Source organism: Periophthalmus magnuspinnatus, chromosome 15 (assembly GCF_009829125.3).
Source record: "Periophthalmus magnuspinnatus isolate fPerMag1 chromosome 15, fPerMag1.2.pri, whole genome shotgun sequence".
NCBI classification, from domain to species: Eukaryota; Metazoa; Chordata; class Actinopteri; order Gobiiformes; family Gobiidae; genus Periophthalmus; species Periophthalmus magnuspinnatus.
Genome location: NC_047140.1, coordinates 14380877 through 14407793, shown reverse-complemented (window position 1 = coordinate 14407793; position 26917 = coordinate 14380877). Strand labels below are relative to the sequence as shown.

The following is a 26917-nucleotide window of genomic DNA, read 5'->3' as shown; positions in this document are numbered from 1 at the left end:
TACCTGTTTCTTCATGTAATAAATTCAAATGTGTCTTGCCCCAGTACAGATATATTGTATGAGCAGCTCTTAGGATCAAAATGACGTTGTGAAAAACACTTATAAACTCAACAGGGTGAATAATTAGGACATTCAGAATACATAACAGAAAAATAACTGCAAACCATTTAACTTCTGTTTTTACCGTTTAAAAGAAAGTATCATCAGGTACAGCGCTTTTAACTGGGACTAAACCGGGACCAAGACAAGTCGACCCGCAGGACTAAACGTGGGATGTGTAGGGATCTGCTTGCATCAGTAGAGATGATATTGCTTTGTTTATAATGTTCCACAGCGCGGTATTAAAAACTGCCTCGGTGCACACAAACAGATGTTGTTACTCTCGGCCAAGGTTCAGCTCAGACATGTGGACCTCGCTCACAGCAAGAATGGATGTTAAATGTTAAATGCTATACCGTGGAACATTCTAAGCAAAGCAATAACATCTTCATAGAGATAAGTAGGTGGCATATAGCCCACACCAGAAATGTTACGCAGTGCAGCTTTAAACTTTACACAAATTAAGCTTTTGACCTGCGGCTTTTGTTAAAACTCAAAGCACTATATTTAAAATCGATTCTGCCTAAAAGTTCCCATTAGAATCTATTGATATTGTTTATGAAGTCACACAAACCCTTCATTATAATTATTTGCTATTTTACGCATCAGAGTTTCAGCCTAATGCCTGGTAGTTACATCTGATTCAGAGACAATGGTGTTCCCCATCTGCTTGATTGCCTTCATTTCAAATCAACATCACCGCAACAATAAGTGCAATTACAACGCTATACCCAATACATCATTTTAATCAGCGCATTCATTTGTGTTTCTGCGAATCTGCCTTATGCTCTCTTCTCTCATAAAATACTTCTCTCTCTCTCTGTACAGAGTTTTGATTGCCTGGCAAATCCATACTGATATGTCTCTATATTTTCAGTCTGGTCACCGCTCCCTCCATCACATCTCGAGCCAAACATAATCGTCCAATGAGGTTCGTTTTTGTCAGTGACGCATGTGAAACGAAGGAGCTCATTGGTCGCTAAGGTTGTCAAAAGTATTGAAAATCTCCCTAATCTACTAATAAATACTGAAAGTAATATTAAAACTAGATACTCAAATAAAATTAATGCTTAAATTGACATTTTATTGTCTAAATAAAGAGTGTTTTTTATTATCATCGTGGTATCAAAATTGGTATTGAGTATCAAGTCTATTCCTGTGTATCGAAATCATCTTTTAGTGTCATGACAACACTATTGGTCACCCATCTTTTTCAAATAAAAAGACACTGTAGTACTTCGCTCACAGATTCTGCAGAAATCTGTGATGTTTTTCAGTCCCTTGTGATATTTTTTCCTGTCTTTTTTCCTCACAAGCAGCCATATTTGTTTTGATAAAGACCGACAATGCACGTCCTTAATTGGATAATCCACCTGTCAATCACGCCCATCTGAACTCTGGGATATTCAAAAGTGACCAGACTCATATCTTCGTGAAATAGTGTATGTTCTAGATTCCAAGCAACAGTTTTGAGGCTGCAGAGAGGAAAAATAGTGCCCAAACGAGGATGAACCTTGCCTCATGAATTAGCGTGTTAGCTTGGCGCGCGGTGTAATTTATGCATGTGTTTGTAGATCGAGCGCTGATGAATAAGATCAAGGTGAGGGGAGGAGCAAAGGGGGACAGCAGGGTCCAGAGTCGAGAGGGAAAATGGGCATGAGTCTGCTGGGACAGGAGCGCAGATAAACTACAGTGGAAGTGCATTATAACGACATGTTGGCAGAGTGGAACAGGGCTAGGCTAGTGTGTGTTACTATAAAGATGAAAGATTTTGGCTCTAAATAACTCCTCCTGCACAAAGCTCCAGACACTCTTAAAACCTATATTCTAGCGTACTACTGCAACTAAAATATTCCATGATTTTTAAAGAACACATATCGTGCGTTTGTCTTAGTTATAGTCTATGACATCTGTGGATCATTATGTTATATTCTGGACATTTTAAATCACAATATTGATCTAAAATGACTTACAAAATAACCTGCTCCTTTAAGGTACGTTGCCATAAACATCATCACAATAAAGCTGTTGGCCCCTCCTAGATAGCTGTAGAGTAAGCTAGCAAGAAGCAGATTTTTGTTTTTGTTTTCATTTCTGCCAAAATGACTGCGCAAAGTTACAAAAATCTCATTCTGGACCTGCCAAAGAATGCTAATGTTTGCACAAAAACTAAATTAAACAGGTTAGATCAAGGCTGATATAGGTACATTGCTTCTGGGCTTCTTGGTCAACAGCTTTAGCTTTAGCTTTAGCTCATAGTCGCTAAAAATGGATTGTGACATCACACCGCAAAGCATTATTGTATGTCCTCGCCCATCAAAACAACCTCCTCATTTCCAGTTCTAATATTCTGTAACATTAGCTTGTTTTTTATACCGTTTCTGAAGTGCATAAATGTAGAATGCGTGCTGTGTTCCGCTTTCTTGGGGCTGTGATGCTAACTGGAGGCACCGCTCTGTCTGTAGTTCTGTTACTTACTGAGCTTTGTTATAACACCAAAAATAATTGATGCAGTTGAAGCTACAACAGGTAAAATGATTTGTTTGTTTGTTAAACAAGTGTCTCTCAAGTAGCGTTACACTCACAAGATAGCTAGCATTAGCCAACAGTTTTTCAGTTAGTCACTCGCACTTTGTCGTTGAAAAATGGGGGCAATGAACGCTTGTAGTGATCTCTTAATACTTAATACTTCTTGAGCTCTTAATACTTTTTTGGCTGTGTTTTCTAATGTGTGCATCGCGTCACCATGGTAACTGCTGAACATTTTGCCATTGACATACATGCAGAACGATGCGTGTAAAGGATCAATTTGTCGAAGGTTGCGAAAATAAAAAATACAGAAAAGTGCGCTATTTGAAAAACAGTATTCGCATGAAATTCAGAAATTCGTCCCAACACAGTTCACTATTTGAACATCGTGCCCCAGAGTCGTGTGAGTTTATGTTCAGTCCCCCTCACGTTTGTCTCACGTCTGTCTCATGTTTGTCTCACGTTTGTCTCACGTTTGTCTCACGTTTGTCTCACGTCTGTCTCACGTCTGAAGCTCTCTGCAGAACGCACGTCTTTTCTACTAAGTCTGAAGCAGGGCAAAAAACAGGTTATATTAGCAACAATTTCAGCAATGAAGGAGAGATAGAAATGGGGTCAGAGGCGGAGAGGCAAAAAGAGAGAGAGAGAGGCAGGGGGGGTTGGTACATACTGTTTTCTATTTAGTCTGAAGAAGGGTGAGAAGAGCGGAGAAAAAATGGGGGAGCGAGGGAAAGGAGAGAACAAGAAGGAGGAGAGGGAGAAGGGAGAGGGAAAGGTGCAGTGAGAGAGGAGAGAAAGGAGCAGGGAGGGAGGTGAAAGAGAGGGAGAGGAGAGAGAAGAGAGAGATGGAGAACACGCTCTTTTCTATTAAGTCTAAAGCGGGGTGAGAAAAGGAGGCGGATAGAGAAAGAGAGAGAAGTAGGGTCTAGCGCGAACTATTTTCTATTAAGTCTGAAGCAGGTCGAGAACAGGTTTTATTAGCACCGACTTCAACTGTGATGGAGGGATGGACATGGGGTCAGAAGAGGGCAGGAGAGGAGAAGGAGAGGGAGGGGGTGAGAGGATAAAAGGAGAGAGAGGGAGGGAGAGCATATACTCATTTCTATTAAGTCTGAAGCAGGTCGAGAGCAGGTTTCATTAGCGCTGACTTCAGCTGTGATGGAGGGATGGGTATGGTGTGAGAGGAGGAGAGGAGAGATAGAGGGAGAGAATGGAGAGAGCGGAAGAGGGGAGGAGAGAGAGAGAGAAATGGGGTGAGAAAAGGAAATGTGAAAGAGGCTGAGAGAGGCAGAGAGGAAAGGTGCAGAGAGAGAGAAACAGACGTGAAGGAGAAGAGGGAAGAAAAGGAGAGAGAGAGGCAGAACAGAAGAGGGGATGAGATAATCTTATTGCCAAAATTACCAAAATTTCAAATACGCGTGCCAAAAATAATAATGAATATCTGTGTCAAAATAAGTCTGCAGCGTGTGGTCTGAATCTAATTATAAAGCATTGTACAATAATCAGGAAGTGCGTGTTAGCATGCAAGCTGTTGTTAGCTTTACTTTAATGGTTATAAAAAAGATGATGATGAACATGATATTTGCAGAAGGCAGGGGAGGATACATTTAAGAAAGAGATGAAAAAGATACAGAGAGAAACAGAAGAGAGGGATGTAAAGAAAGAGAGGAGGAAGGAGAGAAAGAGAGAAAGGAAAAGAGAGTTAGAGAGGGGAAAAATGAAGAAGTCCTGTCTATATTTGCAGAGGGTAGGAGAGGATACTTAAGTGTAAGCAAGAGAGAGAGAGAGGAGGGAGAGAGAGAGAGAGAAAGAGACACAGACAGAAAGCGAGAGAGAGACAGAAAGAGAGAGAGAGAGAGAGAGAGATCAAGAAGAAAGTAGTGAATCTATTCCAGAGGGTAAGAAGATAAGGAAACCAGATGAAGAGACAGAAAGGAGAGAGAGAAAAGGGGAGAGATAGGAGATGTGTCTCAAAGGTAAAACTATAACTGTCTGAATTCACATTTTAAACAGCGTGCAACCAGTTTGAAATGTGCTGTGTGATCCCCCCAAGTGTCGACTTTTGACCTGTTCTAAAATGAGGAAGAGGAAGGAATCGGACCATTTACTCTGCCTGTGTTTGTCTTATATAACCACCAGTGTCATTAGTATTTTTCTAAAGCTGTAATGCCGCAGTCAACGCCATAAGGCACTGAAATAAATATGGTATAAAACTGTATAATAATGACTAAAGTTTTAAAGGTGCACTATGTAACTTTTCTGGCGGAGGGTGCTTGTCTCCATGGAGATGTTATTGCTTTGCCTGGGTGTTCCACAGTTTGCCATTCAAATTTTATCTTGCATCTTTTAATTGCTAAAACAAAAGCTGGAAAAAGTGTCCTACAAACCAGACCTGAGTGTTGGTGGTGGTGGGAGGGGCTGATGGCGTAGATTGTCTGTTTCAGGGCAGCTGTGGCTACAATAGTTTACCACCACAGAGTAATGTTGAGTGACTGAGCGAATGCAAAAGCGCTATGTAAGACTAATGCATTATTATATTACTCATTCATTATTTTTGTCTAGAAGCTTTACTTATTGGACTAAACATGGTCGCTATAAAAACACTGACATATAAATCATTTAAAGGCACAGTATGTAACTTTGTGGAGGTGGCATCGTGACCTGCATCAGTACATGTAAATAGAAAGATGAAAACATACTTAGGAACATTCTCGTTGGAGCTAGATAAGCTTTATGCCATACTGTGGAAGATTAGGCAAAAGAACAACATTTCCATGGAAACAAGCAGGAAGAGGCCCCAGAGCCAAATAAGAGTGACGACGCTTGCCTGGGATACAGAATACACACTTCTGCAATACTTTACGAAGATGTGAGTCTGGTTAACGGTTGAATCAGCCCGTTTTCAAATGAGTGTGATTGACAGGTGGATTAGCCAATCGCAATAGGCATCACAAAGGACTGAAAACCATTGCGGATTTCTGCAGAATCAACGGACAAAAGCATTAAACTGTTAATCTGAGGTGAGATACATTTGATTTTATTTGTAAATCATAGGTGACCAATGAGCTCCTTTGTTTCACATGTGTAACTGACAAAAAACGAATCTGCACGATCATGTTTGGCCGGGTTTGAGACACAACGGAGGGCGAAGAGACCAAACCGATATCAATCTGTATAAAACTACAGAGATAACAGTCTGGATTTACCCGGCAATAATGACGCAAGGCTGCTCAGAGTCAGGGTCTATGTTTTTATGTTTTTTAAAGCAATAAACATAACCAAACTGAAAAAAACACGCTTTTTCGGCTAAAAAGTTACACTTACTGGGGCTTTAAATCATTGTATTTTCTTTAGATTGATCCAAGGCCGTGCAAAACCTATCCCGTGATGTTAGTCTCAAACACATGTTGAAAATAACCTCTGCGTCTTGCATCACTTCACACCGCACCATCAGTCCCCCTTTGTTTTATTTACTCACAAAATGAAATGTGTCCTCCGTGGCGCCCGTAGCTCTCACTGGGGGGTCTCAGTTCTATTAACTCTCTCTCCTCCATCTCTCCATCCCTCCATCTCTCCATCTCTTTCAATCATCTGCATTTAATCATTCGCTCTACGCTCATCCCCGCTCTGCTCCCAATGAATACATATTACCCCAAGCTTTCCTCTCATATTGAAAAACTAAAGAGGGTTATTGGCCATTGTAGCGGGCGCCATAGAAACAATGAGAAATGGTGCTATTGTGTTATATTGAGCTGCTAAATCAAATGCGTTGTGAAATGGCGAGAGTTGTTGGTACATCGCAGATCATTTTTAAAGCCCCGGTCAAAGTAAAGTCCATTTTATAGTCACATTAAATCAACAACACTCACATTTCTGGGAATAATAGTATTTTTCAACACTGCAATTTGGATCAGCTCACGTCACAGAATACACATGATAATTTTGTGTTATGAAGCCATTTGACTCATCCATCAGTGTCCGATAACCTGACAGGACTGGAGGGTTTGACGTGCCCGGAGCAAACCCACTCGGACACAGGGAGAACTTGCGAACTCCACACAGAAACGCCTGGTCCTGGGAGTCAAACCTGGAACCTGGAATCTTCTGTTTGTGAAGTGAGTGTTCGCTCAAAAACGCAAGAATCACGTCGCCCAATTCGGTTCATTTTGTACTGCACATCAACATAGGGTTAACTACCACCTGTCATTCATACTGTAATCGAGAAGGAAGAGATTGCAGACCACGTAGAGAGTTGAAAGAAGTTTATCTCATGAGATGAATGAAGTTACAGACAGCAGACACATGCATTTCGTTTCAGAGGAGTTTTCCAGTACTTAAAGCCCCATAAAGGTATTATCTATAGAAGGCAGGTCTTATAAGGACTTAACTCATTTTACATACTGTCCATACAAGGTCACAAAGGGATGTATCGTTGGCTGTTCACAGAGAGGTAGAATACGTCACTAAGAGATGCCTGCAGTCACTAAAAGATGGATTACTAGACCTCTTGTCAACCTGAACAGAAATACCAGTATCATGTGACCGAAGCAGCTGATTCTAGTGAAGACATCTTAAAATAAGTTTGTGCCACATTCTTACAGAGAAACAAGTTCACCTCAATGCTTAAGACACAACAAGTAATCAACTCAAGATTTAAGAGTAAAGTAAAAATCATGCTTTCAAATACTGTGACTTCTGGTTTTACCTCCTGTCACCCAAGAACTAACCAACTTCCTTAGCTTCCAAGATCTGAGGGGTTCAGCGATTTTTCAAGGTGGCATGACCAAGATATTTGCAAGATATTTGAGTTTTCTGATTCTGAATCTGCAACAACTTCTTTCACATTATTCACCGTCTTTTCAGTCTGTCCTTGATTAAACTAATAGTCATAACAGCAGTTTAGCCCAATTTAAAACATCAGAAAAGCAGAAGCATATAAAAATCTGAGGAAAAAAACTGAAAATCAAATTTCATTCAGAACTTGGTGTTCCCAAATCAGTGCCCCTCAGTTTACATGTCACAGCGACACTGAGGCCCAGTCTGACAGAAACTGCATGAATAACACATGCTTTGAGTTTTAATAATTAAAACCTCAAGAAAAAAAAATAATAATAAAAAAATGACAAAACACGAAAAGTATATTAGGCCAAATGAAAGTGTTACTTATTATAAATACATAAACATAAAAACTGTGTCTTGCCTGTAAGAAAAATTAACTAAGGTGAAACTATTTCTTCATTATTTTGCATTAATGCAGACCTATTCTGCAAAATCAACTTTTCAGAGCTTTTAACCATAGTGCAGTACTTCCCCTTCTCATGTACTCACTTGAAGTTGTGTCTGTAGTGATTTGTGCATGTTTGAGCAATCTTTAGTCCCTTTTCTCAACACGCCATCTTGCCAATCAACCCCCGTTTTCACTGCTACAGACATGTGCCCACTGCTCTGTACTACTTTGTTCTCCAATTTTATTTTCTTCATCAGTGGTATGTGCAAGATTCGGCAGCGTCACGTAGTCATTTTGGTACAAATGAAAAACAAATCCACTCCTCTCTAGTGTGATCTGCATCTTTCCATTGGAGGTGCTGACTCTTTGTTGTAATGACGTTTACGGCAATAAGTGCTCCACTGGGGAGCAGTTTTCTAAGTTTTCTAATGTGGAGTTTATCAGACTTGTTTTTTTTTTTCTTAAATCATTTTAGATAAATAAAGTTTGAAAATTATAACATAATGATCCACAGGTGTCGTACATTGTAGTTATAAAGCAAACACCAGCACAATATCTGGTCTTTAAAAAAGACCGCTTGTTTGACTTGACTTTCAGCTATTTATTATTATTACTATAGACAAATGTACTTTTCCATTTGAGGGTTTTGTGTTTGTTAATACAATATTGAAATGTATTTAAGTAATGAATATAAATGCTACAAATTCCATGTTGTATTTTTGCTAAAAGGCAGTGCTGCTAATTGTTTTGACCCAGAAACACAGGGTCATTTCTGCTCATTTTAAGATTAAATTCACCTTCTAATGCGATAAAAACAACAGAGGAGCAGCTTACAGACAGTGGAAAGGCTATCCTCCATGATAGTTAAGAGTATTCTATTAATACAACAGCACCATAGGCAGAATCATTTAATAGGCTTATAAAGGCATAGGCCAAAACAACACTGGTCCCTGCAGGGTATTCCAGGTTAATTATACTTTTAATAAGACGCATTAAACATATTGGGGGAAATGCAGAGTGCAGAGGTAGTACAGTAGTATTCCCTCATATCTGCAGATCGTGAGACTGATTCCTGGTGCTAGTGGTCATTTATTGTGGAGTTTGCATGTTCTTCCTGTGTCTGGGCGAGTTTCCTTTGGGTATATGATTTTCCTAATACTATTTATGTCCTATTTAAAGTGCATATGGCAGGTTAGCATAGCCATTTCACTAAAAATAGTTAACATCAAGATTTTACTTTTTGTTGTAATTTTTAAAGTTTGGTTTATCATTTTTTGCTTATTGTTTGGGCATGGACAGCAAAAAGGATTACCATTGTGACTGGGTATTTTGTGGGTAAATAATGTTAAAGCTGAAAACTACAGCTACAGCAGATCCCAGGAAAAACATCAGACATCTCAGTCCAGAAAAGTGCAGTACTAGGAACAGCAACGATACTGAGCAGAATCAATGAACGAGGTGAGAGAAAATTAGATGTAATTCAAATCACAGGTGGTCAATGAGCTCCTTGCTCCTTTATGAAACAACAAGAAAAAATGTCTGCCTTGCCTGTAAGAAAAATTAACTAAGGGGAAACTATTATTATTAACATTATTTTAATATTATTATTAACATTATTCTGCAAAACTCCACAAACTCTAACTTGGCCTTCTTGTTTCCATGGAAATGTTGTTCCGTTGGCTATAATCTTCCACAGTATGGCATTAAAATGGTCTATTTACACAGAATGTGACATGCCACTCTAGATTTCAATTTCTACACATTATCAATCTGGTCCCGATCAAAGGCATTTGGGAAAAGGCAGAATATGTAGACAAATACTTAAAGCTGATTGGCTGAAGTGTCACAACAGCAAAGCAGGATGTACAAAGCAATAACCCTCTGAAACCTTTCAAGACCAAAATCTCAGCTAAAAACATCCTGTTTATGTCAGTCATGTTTGTTTTGGTTCATTTGAGAACTTCGTTTTTGACTTCTGAGCAAACCACAATGCACAGGCAGAAGGGCTGTAAGGTTAATCACAATCTGAATGGACGCAATTAGCAAACTGTAGAGTTGCAGTATTTGAAGTTGCATCATTTTCTCAACAAGCAACCAAACGTTCTGCTTTATTCTGCATAAAAACTGCTAACCCTGTAGTTAAGATGTGTACAAATGTTCTGAAATGTGACTCTTGTTTTAGTTTGTCAGTTCATATTTTGGTCTTTTGAACTAAATTATTTTGTCAAAACATAAATTGCAAATCTAATCACAAACACTATCAGAAAAATGGCAATTAGATGTTTTTCCCAAATTGTTCAGCCCTAATAGGCAGGATGAAAGGAGGAGTTAATTAAAACATATACAATTTGTAGAAAGATGAAGAAAGATGAGTGAGGGAGAGAGCAAGAGAGAGGGGAGAGCAAGAGAGAGAGGAGAGAGAGGTAGAGAGCGAGAGAGAGGTAGAGAGCAAGAGAGAGGAGAAAGAGGTAGAGAGCAAGAGAGAGAAGAGAGAGCAAGAGAGAGGAGAGAGAGGAAGAGAGCAAGAGAGAGGAGAAAGAGGTAGAGAGCAAGAGAGAGAGAGGTAGAGAGAGCAAGAGAGAGGAGAGAAAGGTAGAGAGCGAGAAAGAGGTAGAGCGAGGTAGAGAGCAAGAGAGGAGAAAGAGGTAGAGAGCAAGAGAGAGAAGAGAGAGAGAAAGAGAGAGAGGAGAGAGAGGTAGAGAGCAAAAGAGAGAGGAAAGAAGTAGAGAGCAAGAGAGAGAGGTAGAGAGAGCAAGAGAGAGGAGAAAGAGGTAGAGAGCAAGACAGAGAGGAGAGCGGTAGAGAGCGAGAGAGAGAGAGCAGAGCAGTAGAGAGAGCAAGAGAGAGAGGAAAGAGGTAGAGAGCAAGAGAGAGAGGTAGGGAGAGCAAGAGAGAGGAGAAAGAGGTAGAGAGCAAGAGAGAGAAAGAAGGGAGAGGTAGAGAGCAAGAGAGGGAGGAGAGAGAGGTAGATAGAGCAAGAGAGAGAGGACAGAGGTAGAGAGCAAGAAATAAAGAAAAGAATGTGTGGACAGAGAGAAATAGGGAAAAGGAAGAAGAAGGGAGAGAGCAAGAGACACAAGATAGCAGAGAAAAATGTCAGGAGGGGGTGAGACGGAGAGGGGGAGAGAGAGAAAAGTGGGGGAGGTCACAAGGAAAAAGAGGAAAAGCAGAGAGATGAAAAAGAGGAGAAGAGAGTGCAGAAGGCGGTAGTGGGGAGGAGTGAAAAAGAAATAAGAGAAGAGAGGGAAAGGACAGACATTGTGAAAGAGCATTAAGAGAGAAAAGAAGGGAAGAAACCAGAAAAGAGAGGAGAGAGAGATGTTGAAAACGTCTACAGAAATCTGAATGTTTGTGACTAAAGAACAAAAAAATAGGCAGCCTCACCTCCCCCAGTCCACCCCAGGGCAGCTGTGGCTACATGTGACTCAAGTGTGGACCGACTGCTCAGTGTCCCATGAAAATCAAATGCCTTTTATTCCAAATCTGAACAATGGAATATAATAGTATAATTTTGGTCATGAGTCATCCTAAAGTGAAGCAGGACTGCATTGGAGCTGAGCTAAAAATACGTCATTCAACTTATGACTCTCGTCCCTCCCCAGAGAAAACTATATCAGCAGCTCTCCATCACAATCCACCATCTATAAATACACACAAACAATCACATTTCTATACACTTTCCACAATATCTCTCTTCTCCTCCCTTTCTCATCTCTCTCCCCCTTCTCTTTGCTCTCCCACTTTCCTTGTGACCTCCCCTGTCTTCCTCTCACCCCCTCCTGTCATCTTTCTCTACTCTCTTGCCCACGCTCCTCCTTTGCTCTCTCCCTCCCTCTTCCATTTCCCTACCTCTTTCTCCAGCTACCCTCTCTTACCTCTCTCTGCCCACCCATTTGCTTTCTTTATCTCCCTTCTTTGTCCATCTCTCTACTTTCCCTCTTCTCTCACACTCTTGCTCTCTTTCCTCTCCCTCTCTATTCTATCTCTTTTCTTCTGCTCTCTCGTTATTCTTCCCCTTTCCTCTCTCAACCATTTTCTATTTTACTGTATACCTCCTTTCTCGCCCTTTCCATTTTCCTACTTTTTTCTGCCATCCCCTCTGTCGCTCCCTCCCTTCTCTCTCTCTTCTCCCTCACTCTCTCTGTCCATCCCTCCTGTCTTCCTCACTCCATCCCTCCACTCTCTTCTCTACTAAGTTTTCAATCTATCTCTCTCCACTCTCTTCTCTTCTCTCCCCCCTCCCTACTCCCTCTCCTCTTCCTCTCTCCTCTCCCTCTTTCTCTCCTCTTGCTCCCTCCCTCTCTCTCGTCCCTCTCCCCTCTCCCTCTTTCTCTCCTCTTCCTCTCTCTTCCCCCCTCTCTCTTCTTCCTCTCTTCTCTCTCCTCCCTCTCTCTTGTCCCTCTCTTCTCTTCTCTCTCCCTCCCTCTCTCTTGTCCCTCTCTCCTCTTCCTTTCTCTTCTCTGCCCCTCTCTCCCTCCCTCCCTCCCTCCCTCCCTCCCTCCCTCTCTCTCTCTTGTCCCTCTCGTCTATCCCTCTTTCTCTCCTCTCCCCCTTTCTCCTCCCTCTGTCTTGTCCCTCTCTCATCTCCCTCTTTCTCTCTTCTCTCTCTCTCGTCCCTCTCTCCTTTCTCCCTCTCTCCCTCCCTCTCTCTTGTCCCTCTCTGCTCTTCCCTCTCTCCTCCTTCTCTCTTCCCTCTCTCCTCCCTCTCTCCTGTCCCTCTCTCCTGCTCTCCCCCCTCTCTCCTCCTCCTCTCCTCTCATTGTACTGAAGGACTTTGATTCATTGACTCAGACAAAGCTGTGGTCTATTAGCTTGTGTCTGTTTTTGAGCTGATCCAGTGGAGTGGTGCTGTCTGCATTAGGACACATAGAACACTCAAGTCCCATAGGCCCTGGTCCCGTCTGCTGTCGCCGATAACAACGGGATTAAAGCTTCAATAGGTGGTTTTCATGGGAATTCATACCATTCAAATGAGCCAATAGCTGAAAATGGAACTCGGAGGCAGGTCAGACTTAAATGGTAGAATTTACTTTAAAATGTGAAATAATAGATGTTTAGTTCATGGTTAACTTCTCTATAAATGCTGTGCCTATTCACATTAAAGTTCAGTGTCTTTTTGTAAATAAAAGAAACTGAATCTGCAATATTTTATATGGTGCAATGAGTGGAATGTGCAATTTTTATTTTGACCCTTTTGTGACCACAGCCCCTGGGACAATGGATGAAAATTAGCCTTTGGCTATAAACCAGGGTGTTTACTTTCTGTTAAATTATGTCTGTTCATTAACATGCAATGTGCCAAGCAAATAAGTAAAATAAAAAATTATTATTTGTACTACGTGTCAAAAGTGGTTAATACAAAAAAGGGGGTTGTTTAGTTCTACGGAGTATTAACTGCTAACACATGTTAGCTTTTACTGTTCTGAAAATGCTATATGTGCCAAAAACAACATATTACCATGTTTTAAAAATTTCACTTTTGTTTCTGACGCTCTAAAGGTTCATTATGTATTTTTTTGGGTGAAGCCTACGCTATTTGCTTGTTTTTGTGGACATGTTATTACAAGAATATTTGACAATGAAAGTTACAAGTCAGATCTTTTCTCTGAGAATGCATGTTTTTAAAGGGAAAAAAAGCACAGATAAAGAAATAATTGTAGTTTAATACTACACTGTGGAACATTGTAATGTACTTCCAGCTGAAAAAGTTACATAGTGCACCTTTCATACAACACACTGAGCTGGAGGACACATCAGAATGCTATGGTGGCGTATGCTTTCAGTTGTCAAAACAAAGATGTCCTGGTTTATGGTTATATCTGTAGGTCTATCCACATGAAACAAAACATATAATTTAATCTTGACCATCACAAATGAAAGAACGAAGCAAGTTTAAAAACAGCTTCAAAACCTACTCAACCACCCAGGCTTGGTTACCGTCGTGTTTAAAATAATCAACATTTGTGGAATTGTATATCATTTTTTGCCAAATGTGTAACAAAAATGCCATTGTTTTTATTTGCTAATGAGCACAAATGTAACATCTGAGGAAAACGCGCATTAAAAGTCTAAAAGTATCAGTATTAAATGAATTTTAGATGATAACAGCTTTTTTAGAGCATTCTTAGATTCATAACTCTGTCTGCTCAGCCATGAAAAAAGCACTTTAATAGCTTTAATATTGCAGCAATGACCACGATGTCTGCGGTGGTCTGCCCCGAATGACATTAGACAGCATAAACTATTCATTTATATATCAAAGAGCTGTACAGTATTACCTGTGAGGGCTGTGTGCTGGAGGAGGGCAGAGGGTTCGATACCATTGGTCCAAACAGATCGACCTCATTGGTGATAGGTTCAGCCGGACTGGAGCCCCGCCCATTGCTGCTGTCTGGACCATCTGGAAAAAATACCCAAAGTATATACATTTACAAGTGATTACATTTTATAATTGGATAAGTGAAGACATATAATAAATTTAGAATAAATACAAACATAAATACAGGACAAGTTCCCAATTATCGGCCAGTAAAAAAAAAAAAAAAAAAAAATTAACTGAAATTTTCATAGCCAATGACAGGGTCCGTACCAATTTTTGAATCATGAGACAATGGTTCAAATGGTTCAGAATAAACATTTAGCCCTGCCCACTTAGTCTTCCGCTCTGATGTTGCACCAGGACAGAGAAACAGCCCTTTGAGATAGTCACAAGCCGTGGATTTAGATCAGGGGTGTCAAACTCAATTTCACCGTGGGCCACATCAGCAAAATGGTTGCACTCAAATTTGCATAGATGTAAAAAATATGACTGTATAACTGTGTATCTCCTAATAAACTCACATTTTAAGACATACATTTATGTCCTACATTTAAATCTACCTTGTCGCGGGCCACATAAAATGACATGGCGGGCCGCATTTGGCCCCCGGGCCTTGAGTTTGACACGTGTGATTTAGATGATTCCCATTCAAAAATTCAGTCAAATTTATTCACAAATAGCTGCGTTTCCAATAGAACTCATCAATGACCACCAGCTCCGGTTATGGAAGTAAATTTTCCATTCATTTTTCCCATACACATTTCAAAAACTTAAAATATAAAAAATTCAAAAGGCATTACGGAGGCTAACCAGTTACGTGCTAACTAATATCCATAGAATGGTTGTTTTGAGCGTCATACACTGTGTAGAGTAAAAGAAGAAGCTGAGAGGAATGATACAGATACATCAGACCATTATCTATTTGGGATGTCAATTTATTTTTTCTAACTGCAACAAGTTAATTTTGTGCTCACTGAAACTGAATAATAATCTTGTGCTGAACGAAATGCACTATAGACCAATAGTTGCTACTTCCTGTATTTTTATTTATTATTCTCAATCAAACCAAGTAATAAAATATGAAAACCTGTCACTTTAAAAATAGCTCCTCTTTCCAGTAATGACTCTGATCCTGCGAAACTTCAAAAGCGTCTCTATATTTACAGTCTGACAGGATTTGAAAGCTCAGGTTTAGGCATCGGGACAGATCTGTGAAAAAAAACTGCATAAAAATAAAACCAAATATTCACATTAGAGACACTTCATGGTCCAAAGCACGTATTTTCAAGAAGAGAGAGTTCCCGTCTTTTGGGGGAGAGAGCGAGAGATAAGGGAGAAGTGAAGGAGATGTTTTTACGCACAATATTTCAAAACTCGAAATGTTGCAACTTAACAAATGCCACCAACAAAATTACAAAGCAACGGGAATTTATTTTTACAGCACTTTTGGCAAACAATGTAATTCAAAGTGTTTTTAGTAAAAAAATAATAATAATTGTCCTGGTTTAGTCCTGGTTCAGTCCTGGTTCAATTCTCGTTTATTCCTGGTTTATTCTTGGTTCAATTCTGGTTTAGTCCTGGTTTAATTCTGTTTCAATTTTGGTTCAATTCTGGTTCAGTCCTGGTTCATTTCGTTTAGTCCTGGTTCATTTTGTTTAGTCCTTGTTCAGTCATGGTTTAGTCCTGGTTTAGTCCTGGTTCAGTCCTGGTTCAGTCCTGGTTCAGCCCTGGTTCATTTTGTTCAGTCCTGGTTCATTTTGTTCAGTCCTGGTTCATTTTGTTCAGTCCTGGTTCATTTTGTCTAGCCCTGGTTCATTTTGTTTAGTCCTTGTTCAGTCCTGGTTCAGTCCTGGTTTAGTCCTGGCTTAGTTCTGGATTAGTCCTGGTTCCGTCCTAGTTCATTTTGTTCAGTCCTTGTTCAGTCCCGGTTTAGCTCTGGTTCAGTCCTGGTTCGTTTTGTTTAGTCCTGGTTCCGTCTAGTTAATTTTGTTTAGCCTTGGTTCATTTTGTTTAGTCCTTGTTCAGTCCTGGTTCAGTCCTGGTTTAGTCCTGGTTCCGTCCTGGTTCATTTTGTTTAGTCCTGGTTCATTTTGTTTAGTCCGTGTTCAGTCCTGTTTCAGTCCTGGTTCCGTCCTGGTTCCGTCCTGGTTCATTTTGTTTAGTCCTGGTTCATTTTGTTTAGTCCTGGTTCAGTCCTGTTTCAGTCCTGGTTCAGTCCTGGTTTAGTCCTGGTTCCGTCCTGGTTCATTTTGTTTAGTCCTGGTTCATTTTGTTTAGTCCGTGTTCAGTCCTGTTTCAGTCCTGGTTCCGTCCTGGTTCATTTTGTTTAGTCCTGGTTCATTTTGTTTAGTCCTGGTTCATTTTGTTTAGTCCTGGTTCATTTTGTTTAGTCCTGGTTCATTTTGTTTAGTCCTGGTTCATTTTGTTTAGTCCGTGTTCATTTTGTTTAGTCCTGGTTCATTTTGTTTAGTCCGTGTTCATTTTGTTTAGTCCGTGTTCAGTCCTGTTTCAGTCCTGGTTCCGTCCTGGTTTATTTTGTTTAGTCCTGGTTCATTTTGTTTAGTCCTGGTTCATTTAGTTTAGTCTTTGTACAGCGCTGGTTCAGTCCTTGTAAACTTTGGGAGAGGAATGATGCGTCCCTGAACTGACCCAGGATTTTTATGGAGCAGAGAGTCTGACCTGAGTCTGTGCCTGAAAAACAGCTCCTCTGAAGGGACAGAGCAGGGACAGAGCAGGGACAGAGCAGGGACAGAGCAGGGACAGAGCAGGGACAGAGCAGGGACAGAGCAGGGACAGAGCAGGGGCAGAGGGGCGGCTCTTCCACTGAGTTTCATTAGAAGATGGACAAAAATTGCACAGCGGGACATTTTGCACAATATTACAATGAAAAAATGAAATAAGTCTGTTTGTGATTTTTTTTTTTCATGTAATACAGTACAATTAGTTTTGCCCCTGTGCAGATACATTGTAAAAGCAGAGACCACTGTGCCTATGTGTGTTTGCATCTAACCATTTTTATTGTCTGTGAACCAGGAAGTAAAGCTAATGTGTTGTTAGCATTACTGTGTTGACAAAACTCAACTCTGGCTTCTGAAAGTTGTGGAAAGCACTTATAAAGTCATCACGGTCAGTAATTAGGATACTCGGAATACATTAGGAAAGTGAGGAATAACTTTGGACCACTGCAAGCAATTTAAAATGAACTACTTCTATTTTTCACATTTTTTAAATAAGCAAATAACAACTTGCGTTAACTTTGATCCTGCATTACTAAACCTCTGCTGTGAATGAAGTATGCCGGATTTAGCTCATTTTAATTTAACGCCAGATTTTTCACTGTAATTAGCTGTAAAAACATGGCAAACTGCTGAACTTTGTGACTGTTACTGCCCTGCCTTAATTATTCATGAAATTAGCAAAAATAATGACTGCTTTGGGGTCAGTGGAGTAGAGCTGGTTATGAAGTATGAAAACTAAAGGATTCATATGACAAGAGACATTTTAGGGACCGCGGCACTTGTAATAGAGGAAATGAGACTGAAAGTCCAAGGGTGGAGATGGAAAGGTCATTTTGGTTTATTTAAGTCAGTGTTGCTTATTAAAATAAATTGTTTGGGCCACTAATTACTATTATTTTCATTATAATTATAATCTCTGAAAAAATAGCAGAATATGAGTGAATTAGTGAAAATTGTTGTCTAACCATGTTATATTCAAAACTTTAATCTAGACATTTCACTCACTGGCAGTAGCTGTAACTGAATGAACCAACAGAACACTGACTACACCAGGTCTATACATGACTACCATCAGACAGGACTCTCTGATCTGAATCCTACCTAAACCCCCGCACCTGCAGCCAACCACTATGTCTTTCTAACTTCATGGTGTATAAACATATTATGCAAAATTGACATTTTGAGCTTATAACATGGTTAAAAGCTCAAAATGCCAGTTCCCTCAGCCAAAACATACCTGGGGTTGTATTTCGCTTCATTCACGCTGGTTTCAGTAATCCTCTTTAAAAGTCCTTTGCCTCTGAGCCACGGAAAGTATACGGTTTGAATTTTCCCAGGATCGTTGCATCAGAGGTAGAAACCCTGCTCAGTTTAAGTCCATAAATCACTGCCAGTTCACTCACTATTACTGTGTGCTTACATTGACATTAATAGTCAGAGCATATTTCTCATTACCTACTTTAATTGTTTTTCCCATGGTGAGATGCACCAGATCAGGGTATGTATGAAAAATAGTTTCAGTGTCAAAATGTAAAAAAAATAATAATAATAATAATATTCCAATCCTATATTTGAATGTATTAGAAAAATAATAAAATAGGCTGATGCTGAGCCTTTTGATATATGGAATTCATTTTAAATAATTTGGTACTGGATACATAGAAAAATCATATCCATGTCATAACAGCAAAACATTGGGTGTGTACTACAGTATATTTAGGTCTAAATGGTAAAATAAAGAGCTATTTAGGAGCCAAAAGATCTTTATTATATAATTTTTTGAGCTTTGCACACAACGTGTTAATTTTTAATGGCCAGCTCTAAAGATTAATAGAATACCAAACCAAATGTACTTAAGAGCATGTTTAGAGTCAATAACAATACAAAATAATGCATAATATGTGTCCTTTAAGTGTCAGAAATATGTAGTAGTTATAATTAGAGATAGACGATATATAGGGACCATATTTGGACTTTTTATCGTATCGACAATTGGCCTTAAATCTCACAATACACACAAAGCTTTATATTGACACTTTAGTATGCCCCCTCAAAGTTGTTTTGGGAGTTGTTTGTGGATCTTTGACCAATCTTTAATTGCTTAAGATGCCATATTGCCAATCAATCCCTGTTTCACCGCCACCAGTACAGTAACACCAATCTCTACTTACATTGTTCTTCAATTTTATTTTCTGAATAGTTGATGCGCATATTTGGCAGCGTTGCGTCATCATTTTAGTACAAATGCTAGTGTGATCTGGAGCTGTCCATAGGAGCAACCAACAGCTACGAGGGTCTTTGTTGTGGTGACGTTTACAGCGAAATGAGCTCCCATTGGACACTACAGTTTTCTAACACAGAAGTGAGCGGACATGTTGCTTTTATTAAGTCGTTTTAGATGAATATTGTGATTAAATATGTGCCAACTATAACATAATGAATCTTCTTTAAAGGTTTGTGTTAAAAAAAGGGCTGTGGGTGAGTTTATAGTAAATTTAAAGTCCATCATAACAGGAACATAATCAAAATCGGCTCCACATATCGGCCCAGAAATATCGCCAGAGGTTATTGGCCATTGATTGCTCTGAATTTTAAACAAACAGTATCAGCATTGGCCAAGAAAAACCCCTGTATCGGTTGATCTCTAGTTATAATAGTACTTTTCTATTTACTTGAGTACTTGAGATTCTAGCATTTCGAGTGACGACTGGAGATATTGTGCCCCCAATTCTGTTTCTATATTTAGTTCCTCGTGCCTGGTGTTTATGGCTGGATTTCTCTGCACATTTCCACTTCTCTCCTCCATAACCCTGTTCTCTGCTGATTCACTGTCATTATGTGCAGTCGGACGCAGCCCTAAAAAAAAAATAAAAAACTACAAAAAAACCTGAAAATGACACAAAATGGCCGACATCTCGCACTCCACTGACCCGTAATGGCTCCAAATGTGTCGTAATTTCATCCAGGACTGAAGCGGTCGTCATGGGAACACAGTTACAAAAGAGGTTTTACAATTGTGTTACTGAAATTATAGTGCCCCTAACACTCTATGTACCACCTGGAAAATGTTATTGCTATTGTGCTTTGAGGGAAACTTTGAGTATTTCTGAGGACTTCATGACCTTAAGACACGAGTAACCTGCAAACTATTTTTTACTCTGAACACTTGTAGTTCCTGTTCGAGCAGTAAGATTTAAAGAAAAAACTAAAATCAATATCAAATGTCGTTTAATTACTCCAATAACAATAATCAGGATTATGTTTGACCAATAGATCAGGCATGAAAATGTGCCTGTAAAAATCTTGGTTAAAATTCAAACTTTGCTCAAAATCTCAATTAATATAAAATCAACCAGAAAAGCGCATATATAGCACGCTTGATATTTAAAATTAGTTTATAAATAATGTAATATTTGTATTATTTAGTAGACTTAAGATGCCAAAAATGTTGTCTGTACTTTTTAAAAACATTGCAAAGAGCTATTCATTTTTGTCAATATCTCACACATAGGCCTATTATTATTCCTGATACATCTAACTGAACTCTTTTCAACCTTTAAGCACATTATACACCATTATAGCTCGCCTAGACGTTTATTCTTTTTTTAATCATAAAAATCATGTTAAAGGAAGTATCAGAATGTACCGCATTTTTCACACAACTTCTTCTATTTTACATATCAATCCTTATTTTTCCTTTGACGGATTGAATAACTGACTAGGGCAATCCCGGCGGCACCTGTGCTCTGATTGGTCGTCTTCGAGGGTCAACGTAAGCAGATTACCGTATTGACAGTAACATATTTAAAGAGCCCCACGCCTCTGCTTTGAGATGCTGTTTGTATTTACATAATAGCACAATTAGTTGCGGAGTTACGGTAATGGAAACTCCGCAACTGTGAGTCTATCGGCGACGATAGCATCCAACGCAATAGGGTTAGAGGCCCATTTACTGCACGATAATCAGGAAATGAGCAGTAGCATGCTAGTTGTTGTTGAGAATTGCCGTGACTGCACAAATCCTCTCTGGTCTCGTCTCTGAAAGTTATTAACAGCACTCCAAGCATTACATGAAAGTCGTGAAACACTTATAAACTCATCACTGTGAATAATTAGTATGCTTTGAATGTATACGACAAGTGAGGAATAACTTTGGACCACTGCAAACCGTTTAAAATGAACTAGCTCTGTTCTAGTTTTTAAGACGGTAAAAATCTGGTTAAGTGCATTGTCTGTTATGTACTGGGTTTGTAACATGTATTGATTTGTAAAATAAATGAATAGAAATATGCGTTCCAGTCCAGAGCAGAGACAGACAGAGACAGAGACAGATGAGAGCAGGATTCTGACAAAACAGCTCAGAGGAATGTGTCTTTGAGCTTTAGAAAGTCAATTTATCTCCTGGAGACATCACACTCCTCCAGTCTGCAGCTCAGAGGATATTACACTGAACACAGACACAATACAGCTCTGGAGATCAGGGAAGGAACTTTTCAATGCAAAACAAGCTCACCTCGTACAATCAATGTGAAGTGTAAGAAGTGAGCGAGAAAAGTCTATTCATGGATTTAGGAATAATGAAAAATATATACCGTTGCTATAGCGATTAACAATTTATAACAGCTGTTTTTTGAATGCTGAAAAGTCCTCAAAACGTCACCTATAGAGTAATAAGAAGCTGAACACTTTCTACCATAGTGAATTTTGAACATGTACCATTTAAATTCCCATTGCAAATTGCTAATCATGTTAATTGGCATGGCATAGAATTAAAGGTGTATTGTGTAACTTTTCTGGTAGAGACTTGCCCAAAAGGTTGTCTCCATGGAGATGAGATTGTTTTAACTGTTCTAAAGTATACTTCCCTGCTCCAAAGTATACTTGTAAATCTCCATGGAGACAAACAGGTGATGCCACCAAGCCAAAGTTACAGTTCAGATCCATGCAGCGGTGACCCAACTCACAGTAAGAATGCATATTTTTTGAGGTATGTTTTAATAATAAAAACAGCAGCAGATGAATGATGAATAATAAAACATCTCCATGGAGACAAAAAGCTGGCACACCAACCACCAAAAAAGTTGCTTAGGGTTAAAGAGGAGGTAATGTGCAGAAGCGACTTTTCTTTAGCTTTCTCCCAGGTTATAACGTTCATCAAAAACACGTCTAAAGAGGTTTTAGATGTCATCAACGCATTTTTGAGTAATTTAGCGATCTCTCCCTGGTCCTTTTCAAACCCTCGATCAAACCCCACGAGCCTACGTCACCCATGGTCCCACATGACAATTCCCCATAAATATACAAAAGCATGGTACAAAACAATACAGTACAACTTCACAAACCTGCTACGATGTGCAGTAGTTTCATTTGTGAGATGCAAGCTGTTTGTGTTGTGATGGTGCTCTGAAAGGGGAGTAACTTAGCGCTCAGAAAATTCAACTAATAACATTTTAATACATTGGTTTCAGCAAATATAGACATTTTAAAACAGTAAAAGGCAACATGGTGACACATGGTGACTAATGTTATGTGTTAATTAATAACCCATAGAAGATATAGGACCAACTGTCAACAAAATTGATTATTATTGATTGAAAAATGAAGATTGTAGGTTAGATCCCCTCTATTTGCACTGCCATTGTGTCCTTGAGCAATATATTTGACAGGTATCCCATAATTCCCTGTGTTTTTTTGAACAAAAGAGTGGCATGTATGCATGAGCAGAAGCAGGCGCTTTTGATTGACAGCTAATTAGAATCTTAATAATAATTGCGTTGGCAGCTGCGAATGACAGGACAATTTACGATGAATAACTGCACAGAGGAAGATGGACAATTACCGGTAGACGTGAGATGATTGCCAATTATAAAACAGGTTAAAATGTGATGAAAAACAGTACGTAAATGTTGGAGGAGAAGGTCACTTATCATGCATAGTAATTGTTGGGTCTAAAATTACATTACAGCATTATATCCATGAGTTTCAAAGTGATTAACTGTTGAAAGCAACTGAACAATCTGAATAAAATATCCTAACATGAACGGTCAAAATCCTCAAATTGGCATCCATAAAGAGGAAAGAGGAAATTCTGAGTTGGCTTAAAAAATGTAAATGGCTGATTTCTTCCCATGTATTTGAGGAAAATGTGTCTTCCCAAGTTCAGATATATTGTACAAGTAGAGATCAAAATAAGTCTGCTGTGTACTGTTAGTATTATTATTATTTCTTTGTCTAATGATCAGGAACTGTGTGATAGCATGCTAGCTGTTGTTAGCTTGTTGCAATAGGCACTTATAAACTCATTGTGGTGAATAATTAGGAAGCTGAGGAATAACTTTGGACCCTGCAAACAGTTTAAAACAAATTATTTCTGTTTTTAAGCCAGTGCAGTAAAGAAATAAGGATATGGTAAAGACTATTTAAAGGCACAGTATGTACCGTTTTAGCCATAAATTATATAGATTAATATTAAAAAAAACGTAGAAAAACATGCGTCCTTACAGTGAGCGGGCTTGCATCTTCACAAACCTGACATATTTGGCCTGGGGGAGGGCCTCCTTCTGCTTGTTTCCATGGAAATGTTGTTCATTTGACTATAATCTTCCACAGTATGGCATACAAATCCTCTATATCCAAGGAGAATGTATGGGTTTAACTTTGTATTTCCATGGAATCACGCAGACGATGTGGCACCTCCAGAAAGTTACATAAGGTATCTTTAAAAAACAGATTAAAACAAGAATTTCTGCCATTAATTTTTTTTACAGTACATTTAAATTTATACAATGACGAAATCTGAAGCTCAACCGCAACATTTTAGCACATTCCTGAAGAACTGCAATCATTTTCATCATAATTTTACAGGAGTATCGTTGTAACCTCATTCATTTGTCAGTATTGGCGTCTCATAGTTCATAGTTCACCTGCACGTTTGCGGCTGTAGAAAGACCATCTCCGTCAGTGTGAGAGTCTCTGACCCGAGCGCGCCCAGAGGAGACACTTATCGATCAGCTGTGAAATCCATCTACTCCCTCAGCCCCGGACTATACGCCATCTTTTATTTATGAAACACAGCGCTGCTCTGTCTCCTCTGGCTTCTCTGGCTCTGGACCAGGATCTAAAGCTACAGCAGAGACGAGGACGGAGGATTTCTGAAGAATCTACGAGAGCTTTGTATGACACTGTGGCTTAGAGTGATCAGACAGAAACTCATCGTTATGTTTTTTAAAATGTGAATAAAATGTGTTGTTGTGTCTGTCGATTAAATTCAAAATGTAATCTTGACATGAAACAATTACACATCTATGAGGTATTAATTGTTAGAGCATATTTATATCACCTTGTTACCTTTCATTGCTTTGCCTGGGAGAGATCGCTACATTACGCAAACATGCATAAACCTCTTCAGGCATGTTTTGAGCTTTATAACACGGAAAAAGCTCCAAAAACACCATTTTGCATAATACTCCCACTATGATAATATGATGTAAATGTAAAACGTCCAAATAGAGCTGCACAATTTACGGAAAAAAACTAATTGTAATTTTTCTGACAAGCATTGCTATTAGATTTGTGATTTATGTTTTGAAAATAGGATTCGGTTCAAAATTCGTACTTTAAACACGTCGAGAAGAATTGACAAAAAGACTGAAATATGAGCTGACACACTAATACAAGAATCACATTTCAGAACATGTTTGTACAGATAGAAACTACAGGGTTAGCAGTTTTTATGCAGAATAAGAGAAGATCTTGCAGTGTTCATTCAAATTGTTATTTTGATTCAACTGCGATTAATATTGCAGCCCTAGGTCAAATGAAACTCTAAAAAAAAAAGAGAATAAAATGTGTGTTTGATAATAGGAGGTTAAAGAAGGCTACTCAATCCTGATTCACTGGTTCCTGATTAAATTCATAATCTAATTTTGATTTGAAAATGTCAACACCAATTTTGATACTACAATCATATCAAAAACCCAATTTATGACCCCATTTATTTTTTCTCAATGTAACAACATGCAACTGCCCAGAGGTGACACATCACCTGCATGATTAAATGAAAATAGAAAGCTAAAACCATACTTTGGAACATTCTCCAGAGAGATAGATGAATTTTATGCCATACTGTGGAATATTATAGCAAAAGGAACAACATTTCCAAGGAAAGAAGCAGGAAATAGCCCCCCCTCCATGCCAAGTAAGAGTCAGGCTTGTGCAGATGGAAACTCACTCGCAGTCGGTAAAGACGTGTTTTTCAGTGCAATAAACAAATGCATTTATTTTAGTCTATTGTTTGGCTAAAAGGTTACATACTGGAGCTTGTGGATGGATTCGTGACCAGTAACCTGTCCTTAAACAAAGCTTTCTCAAATGTGTTCATGTAACAAAACACAATCGACATGTTTTCGTCTCAAATTCAACATTTCGGTATTGTTAAAAGCTTGAAAAGTCTATTTAGCATACTGCAACAGGACCTTTAAATCGGAGCCTCTGGTGGTTTGTGGTCAGGCGAGGGTCAAATAGAGCGATGCATTCGAGTGCCGGCGGCTGATAGGAAACCCTAGCTCTGAAATGTCACTTTGAGTGCGTGGCCTGGTGAATGTGCAGGTGTGTGGACAGGAGTATTAACATTTACGCACACACACAGAGGCACTTGAACTCACCTGACCCTGAAAATCACTCACAGACTCAGTCCAGGCTACAGCTGCTCTCGCTCTTATAAGGGCAGAGGAGGACAGAGGAGAGTGGTATATCGGTTATGATATCGGTATTGGTGATATCAGACGGTTTTTCCCATGTGTCTTTCCCAACAGAAATGCATGATTCTTGCTCTTCACATCGGTATTGACAAGTATTCTAAGTAGTATAGTCTGTTTTCTTCAGTCCGTTCTTCATTTCCACCAGGCTTAATACAAAACAGAAACATATCAAACCATAGAAAAGGACATTCATATTGCCACTGTTAAAGCCTTTTGTTGTAAAATAATTCATGAGACAGGATTTTTTTCTATTATGGATGCCATTTTGAAGACTTTGGACTATTAAAAAAATTGCTATGGTGATAATTTAAGGGTCCACAAGCGTTTTTGGTGGAGGGTCTGCTTTTTGTCTCCATAAAGATGATGTTATTGCGCTAAAATATCCCACAGTACATCATTTAACCTCATCTGCATCAATACAAGAAGGTGCCACCACCATGACAAATTACAAGTTAGATCTGTGGAGAGGCAAACTCGCTCACAAACTGCAATTGTAATAGAATAAATGTAACATGAGCAATGCTAGATGAGATTGATGTCATAAAGTTAAACATTCCTGTTAATATTTTGATATTTTCAAGGAGACAAGGAGGTGGTAAACCCTTTACATAGTGTTACATAGTGCAACTTTAAATTAAACCCAGGTAAGCAAATGAAAATGAGGAAAGGCACCTGGATTAAATGTATTTAATGTGTATCACTGCCAAATTGGAGTCAAATTAGTTCTAGTGTCACAAATCCGGTGATAGCAGAATTTTTGCCTGTTTTATAGCTCTTATCTCCAAAGCATTTCAGGAAAGCGCTTGTTTCCATTTACAAATCACTTTTCAATATCCCCCGTTTCATAAAATTGACTTTGGAGAAGAGAAATGTTTACACACGGTTCATTCATTTCACCGTTTCCTGTGGGCATCCCTTCACTCTTCAATCACATCTTTTACATTTCAAAACAAAACTATTTATTAGGCTGCAAACTCACCAGGCATTTCAAACGACGCCATAACTTTGTACAATAGCAGACTTTTGATCCCGGGCAGAAAACACGCTTGTAGCAAACTGCCAATCACACAGGAAAATGAAAATGAAGCTGTGCTCTCTGTATTAAAGTGTATTGAATGTGACTACAGCGGTATAGAGTGTCAGGGGTAATATGGAGACGTCATAGAGCAGAGGAAGCACGGGGTCGGGCGGATGATAAAGTCACAATATTTGACCTGAAATATTAAAATGTAATTGAGAAATGACA

General features: G+C 39.1%; 1 protein-coding gene across 1 annotated transcript in view; it reads right to left on the bottom strand.

Annotated features, from left to right (window-relative positions):
• LOC117382958 (stromal membrane-associated protein 1-like) overlaps nucleotides 1-26917 on the bottom strand; it is a 158903-nt gene that overhangs the window by 24478 nt on the left and 107508 nt on the right. Inside the window, exon 8 of the mRNA XM_033980203.2 lies at nucleotides 14134-14255. Within this exon, the coding sequence (XP_033836094.1) occupies nucleotides 14134-14255 (122 nt within the window). The remainder of the gene's footprint in view (nucleotides 1-14133; nucleotides 14256-26917) is intronic.